Raw genomic sequence first — 9648 nt, 5'->3', positions numbered from 1 at the left:
CTGAAGACGCTTGTTGGGTCTAACCCAAAGCAGCACACTCGTGAAATGACCCTGTAATTGCATATCTCTCATGAAACAATATGTAAAAATCTAAGGAATATGGGAAACTCCATAAAGAAGGTCTTTGGGTGCCTCACGAACTCTCCAATGATCATCGTTTCCAACGTGTGAATGTTCCTTCATCTCTTCTGGCACGTAATGTGCATGAACCATTTTTTGATAGAATTGTCACCGGTGATGAAAAATGGATTCTCTATGCAAATATTAAATGCCACAGGACATGAGCATCTGTCTGTATCAAAATAATCACCAAAAAGAGAAATAGAAGGAGATGATATGGGAGAAAACGATTGACTACCATTCCCAGATATGGAATACAAGGAAGGACAGATCGCCCAGGATGAAGGAGAAATGAAGTGCAGTAATGAGAAAGTGGAAGGAAACAAGGGCAAAGATATGTGAGCAATGTTGATCACTGGCAAGTAGAAAGAGGACTAATGTGTGTCTAGGGAAAGCCAAAACATATGCTAGAGGTTCAATACAAACCCTAGGAAAAACATGAAAAACCACAATGATAATCCAGTCAGCCAAGAAGTAGGAAGAGAGCAGTGGATAAAGAAGGAATGAAGGATAGTAGGAAAAAGCCAGAGAAGAAATTGTTCTGTAACATTGGGATAGGTGGATGGTGAAGGAAAGGCCACCTGAAAACTCGAGATATACAGTTCATGGAAGAACAAACCCATGAAAGAGGAATACATTGCAATGCAATGAAGTCAAGGGAAATGGGGAGAAGTATGCCTCATACAATGGTAAATGGTAGAAGAGTGACAGGAGTGGGACAAAGGGAAAGTGAGATGACCAACCAGACAAATACATGGAAAAAGAGAAGTGTATGTTATATCCCTACAAAAGAGTGATGTGTGAGGTAGAACAGAAGGGATGGAAAGTTGGGAAGGGGGAAGTCAGGGCTGAGAGGCAAGGAGATGGAGCAAAAGAAACAAGGTTAAAATCACTTGTGAGAGGCCACAAAAAAGGGTGTCATGAAACAGAGCAAGGACTTAAGGGAGGACCTGCATAACTAAAAAAGATAGGACCAATCCAGAATGAGGACACAGGAGACCAGAATAGAGAAAGGTTAGCAATGAGGGGTGTGGTAAGGCAACAAAAGGATGAGGAACAAGTGTACAGCATAATAACAGTAGACAAGTGGGTGAGGATCCAAACCATGGGTAGGATGTGGTCATGTCAAAAAGATAGCCTATGACAATGTGCAGTGCCCCCAGCACATGGCAGCTTATGAAACTCATCCAAATAGGACAGGCCCAGAACTATGTTTGAACACTATCTTCTATATGTACATGTTAATTCCATGACAATGATCTACTTGTAAGTAGGTTATGTAACCCTCTTGAAAGTACTTTAGAAAGATGAAACTATTGGATGAAATTGTTTGAAATTTGACATGAACATTCCTAAAGGTATGTAGTTTCAGATAAATGAAATATGTAATTCTGATTTCTTTGATGTCTAACATAAGACTGGCCAACAAGTCATTTTCATCAGATATAACTATAGGTAGGCTAGATAGCTCTTGGGATGCTGATTCCAAATCTGTTTTTGGTTTTCTTCTAGCACATCAAGTTCTCATCAAGACTGATCAAATTTGAAAGGTTATGGCCTAAATTATAATTTAAGTTGTTGTACATTTCTTTTTTTTTTTCATAAGTGTGTACTGTATAAATTTAAGCAAGCATATGGTGTGTATAATGTTTATGGGAATGATACTAAAAAATTAATAAAGTTGTAATGTTAACTAGCCTAATGTGTGATTATTACCTAAAGTGTGCTGAAATTATTACCAGTCATATTTTGATAACTAGATGTGCTTGAGGAAAATTGAATGGAATCAGCATGCAAAACTGATCTAGAAAAATGTGCCTACGTCTTTGATGAGAGAAAAAAAGTTCAATTTTGTTAACCAGCGTAATCTTCCATGTGTATGTATAAAGCAGTGATTAACAATGTATAAAGGTCAACATCAATATGAACATATTAAGGAGTAATCAGCATGTTTAAATATTCTCTCCTATGAGTACATGTAAAGGAGAAGCAAACAATGTCAAAACATTATCTTCTATGTGGAGTAAGAGTAAGAGCTAAAAATTAAACATTAACATGGATATGTACGTGGCTAGGAATAATTAGCCAAGTCTAAGCATTATCATCCATATATACATGTGAAGAAGTAATGAACAAGAACTAAACATTACTTTGCCATGTTCATGTAACAGTTAGTGTTTGATTCTAGTTCCTTATTTTTTTTAAACAAGTCCACCTAGATATACTATACAGTAATGTGTTGCCTAGTAAGACAGGGAGAAAAAAGCATAAAATAGCAGGAGCAAACTTAAACCTGAAGGAAATGTCAGCTGCGAAACAAACTGATCAGAGAGAAAAAAAAAGGAAGAACAGGCAGAAGGTATGTGAAATCAGACAGAAAAAAAAGTTGTAAGATATCCATTAGATACAGAAGTACTGAGTGATAAAAGTCACTATTTCATCTTCCTCACTTCAGCTTCAAAATTCTGTGAAGAGAAATGTGTGGTAGGGATGTAAGAAGAGAGTCCAGGCGGTAACATGGACCCAACTACATGTTGGACAATGGCTTTCATAGTCTCAACAGGTAAAGAAACCTTCCTGTTGGTAACTGTAAAAGAAATTTGCACAAATGTCAGCGGAAAAAGAATTCATGTTAACTTGTGAATTCATAATAAAAGTTTGAAAACACAAAATAAAGCAGTTGAAGTAAAAATACTTTAACAAGTCTCATCAAAATTAAACACATCTTTGAATGACTGTGCCAAAGAAAATAATGAGGAATTATGAGCGTAAATGTAGAGAGAGAGCATTTGCATAAGGATGTGTGGCACACTCCTCTTGGTGGGGGGAGGGGGGTGGGAGGGATTTGCTGCATGATATGTTGTCATCCATAAGCACAATTTCATGTTTTCATGTGAATTTGAGGTGGGAGGGTCACAAGGCTGAAGATGCGACTTAAAGAGGAAAATAGCTAATCTGTATATATAGGTGAGTGATCACATCAAAATTTCTTTTAATACTTTATTTGTCCTTTGTGAGTGTTTAGTGAGTATAATCATTGATTGGTAATATAAATTGTTTATTTGTTTATATTCATGCAATACCACATTTATAATATTTTTGTATAATTGCTCTTGTTCACATTTAGCCGTATTTGTTGATTCTCTCCTCACAAACACCTTTGGAAACTAAACATAAATTGCAGTATAAGAGTGGGTACTTCAGTATCTTAAAGGGCCAGGTTTGGCAAAGTGGCTATCATGCCAGACTGTGAACTAAAGGGTCAATGGCTTGTGACAGCTGTAAGTAATTTTCCAATATTTCTGTATATTTAGTTGTATTATTTTCAAAGAAAGTAGTTAAATAGGTGAAACTAAATATTTTATACTAAAAAAATTAAAGTAGTAAATAAAGCTTTCATTCTAAAAATACTAAACATGATAAAATATTTTTCTTTTATTACAAAAAGAAAAGATGCCAACTAGAATGCAAAATTTGATTGTTAGCTTACCTTTGAGCCTGGAGAGTTTAATCGTATTACTGCCACTCCATTTTTTATGTTGTAATTTACGTGAGTCCATTCTACATTATACATAAACAAATGTTAGTACAGTTAAACATACTTTAAATGATACTTCTTAAAACATTTCATGTCTTAAAATATGATTGAACAAACTTGAGGAAAAACTATTTTAGATGACTATGTAACAATATCAACATTCAAGTTTAATTAGTAAAACACAAGATTTTATATAAATACTAGTGAAACTAAATTTAAAATTTATGAAGTTCTAAGCTTGTCCATCAAAAGAAATGTTAAAGTTTTCCTTACTGAAAATATATTTCCGATAGGTATTTACCTCCTCTCACATATATATAGCTATTCTTGTTCAGTGCTGACCTCTTTATGTGCATACCACAAGTCTTGCACTCCCACATACCCCACAATCATTGTGATTCAACTGTGTCTCCCATGTAAATCATCATGCGACAACCCTCCACCACCAGAGGGAGACACCCTCCTGACACAAGTGACTTCTTCTATTTGATTCTACCAAACTATCACTTTGAGTTTAGGTAGAAAATGAAGCACCTATCGGAAATACATTTACAGTACAGGAAAATTATAACTTCCAATACAGTACATTACCTCCACTCACATATATGGCTAAAATCCCACATTCAGTAGGAGGATAAACCAGTGCAAGGGATAGAAATAAGCATTCTTTGAAAGCATCTGAAGAATCCTGAGAATTGTAATCCCCGTAGTAGAGGATCTGTTGATCGGCCAACAGCCCCAATCATGGAGGGAAGCATCTGTGCAGAGATGCAAATCCAGATGAGATGAAAGAAGTGGTACACCCGACAACATGTTGTTCAACCACCAATGGAGATCGTCGATGAGGGAAGAAGGAACGGTAATGGAAGAATCCAAAGGATCCCAAGCAGAGACCACTGATGCGACCACAAATGTGCCCACGTCCCCAAATGCAGTAGAACCTTACGAACAGAAAGAGAGGGAGCAACAAGGGCATGGAGATCTGAAAGCTCTAATGAACGGAGTTGAAAAGGAGAAGGTTAGGCCTGACTGAGAAGGCTGTTGAAAACAAAAACACCCAAGTGGATAAGATATTGGGTAGAGAGCAGGAAGGACTTCTCAATTTTGATAATCTAATTTACTCGAGCTGCTTCAATGAAAAGCAGATGAGTGTGTTGTGAACAACTCCAGTTCAAAATGAGCTAACAGAAGCCAGTCATCCATGTACTGGTGTAAGTGCAATCCCAAGCATGCATAAGTTGGGCAAATGCCCAAAGGGCAAGGCATGAAACTGATACACAACCCCTTGGTGGACAAACCGATGATAATATCTTGACTGATGAGAAATAGGAATATGGAGATAAGCAATCGAGACATTTACATTGGTCATCCATAGTACTGGAGAAAAAATCCCACCATGGTCAAATGGTGAAGATACAAAAATTGGTTGAGGTAGGACAAATTGATCACAGGATGCCAGATCCCAGGTTTTCTTTGGTACCAGAAACAACCTGGAGTAAAAACCTGATGAATGATGGCTGGCAGGTTCAATAGCTCTCTGAAATAGAAGAGACTGTACTGCTTCAGACAGACATCAACTTGTAATATGATTCTGAGGTAATGGAAAAGATACAGGTTCTAGAAACAACAAGGAGGAGAGAATAATTGGATGAAAAGTCCTTTGGACAAAACTTAGAAAACCCAAGGGTCAACAACAAATTCCTGCCATATGGTAACAAAATCACCCAAATGAGCCCCTAATGGACTGAAACCCACAGGATAGTCACCAGAGGTAATGGAAAGGATACAGATTCTAGAAACAACAGGAAGGAGAAAATAATTGGATGAAAAGTCCTTTGGACAAAACTTAGATAACCCAAGGATCAACAGCAAATTCCTGCCATAGGGTAACAAAATCATCCAAATGAGCCCCTAATGGACTGAAACCCACAGGATAGTCACCAGTAGTGATGGTGCCAATGAAACCTACATCGAGAGACACAATAAATGGTGGAACCCTTGATGATAGGAACAGGTAAAGGACATGAGGGTACAGGACATGGAACAATAACAGGGGATTGCAAGGGCTCAGAACCAAAGATGAAAGGGTCAAATATTGCCTCAGATACCACACCTGATTCCAAATTATCAGGAATATCTGGAAAAATGGACTGATGGTGAAAAAGAGCCAAGTCCTAAATGTAAGCAGATGGTACACAAACCTGAGGCAAGACAGCTTCTCTTCACAGAATATTCTAACAGCAAAGAAACTGCATGTGAAGGGAGGGAGCCAAAGAGGATAACTGTGCCAACATGGAGGTGATGAGGGAGAGTGTATCCCATGAAAATCCTTCAGGATATTTAGTGGAGAGCCTCATAAAGGAGGTGTATGGTGGACAAGTACTGTAAGAAAATCGTAAGGGAAAACTGGGCATGGGATTAACAGATAGGATTGTCAAGGTTAGTCCCCCATACAGGCAAAATTGATTCTAACTACTTAGAATCAAGAAAAGGGTAATCTGCCTGATGGTAAAGAAAGGCAAAACCACCAGAGGCCAGTGGAGGGTGAGGCATGCTAGCACCTACTTGCAACTGAGAAACAAAATACTGTGAGAAAGAGGTGTCATATAATAAGGAAGGAACACACCTGAAGGCTAAGTTAGGCCTAGCAGATTCTGCAGGAAATTATTGGTAGTGCAAAGCATAGTCATGTGGAGGAAAAAGGCTTTCAAAATCCTTATCGTCATGAGCAGGTTTCGCAGATTCAGGAGGAAGCCTAACAGTATCAGGAGAAGAAGGTCGACTCATATAATGATCAATCTCCCAATGAATGAAAGCCTAAAATTCCTCAGTTGAGTTGTAATTGTCTTTAAAGTAGGTGGTAGAACCTCTGAAGTGGTAATATGAACTTCAGAATTCATCATGTAATGATGAAAAATTTGAAAAAAAAAGAACAACAATGGTAAGTTCTCACCTAAAACTACAGAAATACACTGAAGTAAAAAATATTTCTACTTCATATGAAATATCACAGAAAAAAATGCTGGAAGAGAGCACAATCAAAAAACGTCTGCACTAGAGTACTGCCTAATGAGAGGTGATAGTTCGGTAAAATCGAATAGAGGGAGTCACATGCGTCACACTCCTATTGGTGGAGTTGTTGTTGCATGATGATTGTGGGGTATGTGTGAGTGCAAGGCTTGTACCATGCATATAGAGGGCAGCACTGAAAGAGAATAGCTATATATGTTAGCAGAGGTAAAGTACCTTATGCTTATATATCTATATCTACATGCACATATTAACAATATTCCTACATTTCACTGGTACACTAATTAAAGAAAAATAAAAAGATGGGACAAGAATTTTCTCTGAATAGTGCATGGAAATGGATTAGCTTCCACTTTTGGTTAATGATTTCTTCTTGATAGGTTATGTGACGATAAGCAAATAAAATGTATAGTCCAATCCTTTTTTCTAATGATGGTAGTTTTAGATGGTCTTCTAGCATAGCATTTTAAAACTCTCTAAACAATGTTAGAGCTGGACAGATTAGTATACAAAATGAAATAAATAAGTATGAATGATCAGCATAATTAAAATGCAACAATTCATATTTAGACAATTAAAATTATATTAAAGCCATCAAAGGCTTTCAATTAAAAACACACTACATGTTACATATTTCAACACACTTCTACATCATCTTCAGGATTTAGTATTTATACTTTCTGAAGGTCGTGAGGTTTCACTTTTCAGAGTTATTTATAGAAATAATTCATCAATGTTTACAATATGTTTTATCACATACTAAATAACTAACCTGATGGCTCTTTATTCGATTTAATACTTTTTCTTATATAAGTTTAATTATTTCGAAGAATTCTCAGATATTTAAAGCTGTAAAATTATGAGGCTGAGTTGAGATTGTAGTTTTGTCCCATAGAATTGTGTGTTGTATTGTTTCTATCTATTCTGGTATGGTATGTTGCAATTCTACACAAGATTTCTTAATATTCTTGTCAGGGTTTTAAATATGAGTGGGCTGGGATTCTTCAACAGTAGGTGTCTGTGATTTGTTGGCGATAAACATGAACAATAAACAGACAACACACAATGCATTTGTTTTATTCTTTGTTTTCAATTTCATGCAAAGCTACAAGAGGGCTATCTGCGTTAGCCGTCTCTGATTTATCAGTGGCTACTCTTTTACCAACGAATAGTGGGATTCACCATCACCTTATAATGCCCCTATGGCTGAAAGGGCGAGCATGTTTGGTGGGACAGAGATTCGAACCCATGACCCTCAGAATCTGAGTCGAGCACCCTAACTACCTGGCCATGCCTCGCCGCCATTTGTTTTAAAATAATATATTCAAAAAGAAGTCAAACATATGTGCAAAAAATTCTCTACATTATAGGATATCTAAATAATTATTTTCTTGACTGAATACTTCTTTTCTTAAATTGTGCTCTCTTGGTTGCCTAAATATATATATATATATATATATACACACACACACACACTGTCCAACCGAGGTCTTGAACTTTCTACAAACTATGAGGCACTATGATGTAACAATACTCATATAATGAGAGAAATTTTGAAGTTTCAAGAAAAATGGCATCAACAATACTACAACAATTGAACTATACACACAAAATGTACAACTTGTACAGAGTTACATAACTTGTGACAACTGTCACTTCTAAAATAATTACTTTTAACACTTTTGTTATGAAAACTAAATAATCATTACATATTAAGTCAAAAAATAAAGTAAATTATAGCACTCATACCAAACAGTCTTGAATATCCGACAATTCTATATTTAGCTTAGTTATTTACTTACTTGTGGCAGCTTGTGTAAACTGAAGTCTACAATGATTTGCTGAAAAAAGAAGAAAAGTAATTAACATTTTCTTCTTTGAATGTACTTACAAATAAAAAATAAAACAAACTACACAGAATAACATCTCTATGTAATGTTCTGTAAATAGAATAAACTAGATCTGTTTTGTTTTTAGAGATTTCCTAAGCAAGAAAAAAAAAGCTTTGAAAGTATAAAGAAAAAAAAAAGCTTTTAAAAGCTTAAGATAGAAATAGTTCTGTAGCCTTTTTGGGAGTGCTCCCTTGGGCAGAATGATTTATTCAGCAGGATCTAAGGGTTAAATAAAACATTATTAGGGACACGCTCAGAGCAACAGGTGAGCTGGTTGAACCTGTGTGATAGTTTTCTGAGTAAGGATGAATTATATGCTAAATATGGGATTCACTTAAGTGGGCTAGATAATAGAATGCTTTGACAATTTCAAGGATACAATCTCCAAACTTGTACTGTCCACGTTATTTCCCTATAGATGTTCATTCACTGTGATACAATTCTCCTCTTTGTCATTGAACACATTAAACTTGGATATATTTGTAAAGAGTACATATCTCTAACTTTGCTCATTCCATGGTTTGTGGTCTGATGCCAATTATGGTAGTCTTTATTTGCAGGTAAAATTTTAGGTTATAAAGGCTAAAGCTCGCACCTCCTAATTTTGTTCCAATGTACAAAAAAAATTAGATGTCAAACTTCATTCATTTTGGATCATATTTCGAGATTGCTCAATGAGGTTGAACTTCTAGACTGCAGTGGCCTGGTACTGTATGTATTATAAATTATTTAATTAAAGTATATTATTATTTTATTGCATGTAAAATAGTATAATTACATAGTTATATAATTTGTACATGATTTTTGGTGTGGTTAGTCACATCTACATTGTTAGCATTTCCTTCTTGCTGTTAAAAAAGTATTTTCTATGATTTTGCACAACTTGATGGAGGAATTGTTTCTGTTCTATTTTCTTTTTATTATTGGGCATTATACTCCTCAGTAAGGGTCATACCCTTTTCAGCATTCATTGTCATCACATTCAAATGTTGAATATGTCTGTAGTGCCTGCCTGTAGTTCTCTACAAGCTCAAATAACTTGGTGTGATAATCCAGAAATTCAAGCAC

The 9648-nt window shown here is 35.9% G+C and overlaps 1 protein-coding gene across 1 annotated transcript in view; it reads right to left on the bottom strand.

The window, feature by feature from the left end:
- Window positions 1–9648, bottom strand: part of LOC106465418 (trifunctional enzyme subunit alpha, mitochondrial-like) — a 71509-nt gene that overhangs the window by 54651 nt on the left and 7210 nt on the right. The window contains exons 3-4 of the mRNA XM_013925644.2: window positions 8491–8529; window positions 3611–3681 (exon numbers count right to left, since the gene is read on the bottom strand). Of these exons, the coding sequence (XP_013781098.1) occupies window positions 3611–3681; window positions 8491–8529 (110 nt within the window). The remainder of the gene's footprint in view (window positions 1–3610; window positions 3682–8490; window positions 8530–9648) is intronic.

This window comes from Limulus polyphemus, unplaced genomic scaffold, assembly GCF_000517525.1.
Source record: "Limulus polyphemus unplaced genomic scaffold, Limulus_polyphemus-2.1.2 Scaffold1936, whole genome shotgun sequence".
NCBI classification, from domain to species: Eukaryota; Metazoa; Arthropoda; class Merostomata; order Xiphosura; family Limulidae; genus Limulus; species Limulus polyphemus.
Note: the sequence above shows the minus strand (reverse complement) of the source record. Positions and strands in the feature narration are given on the sequence as shown.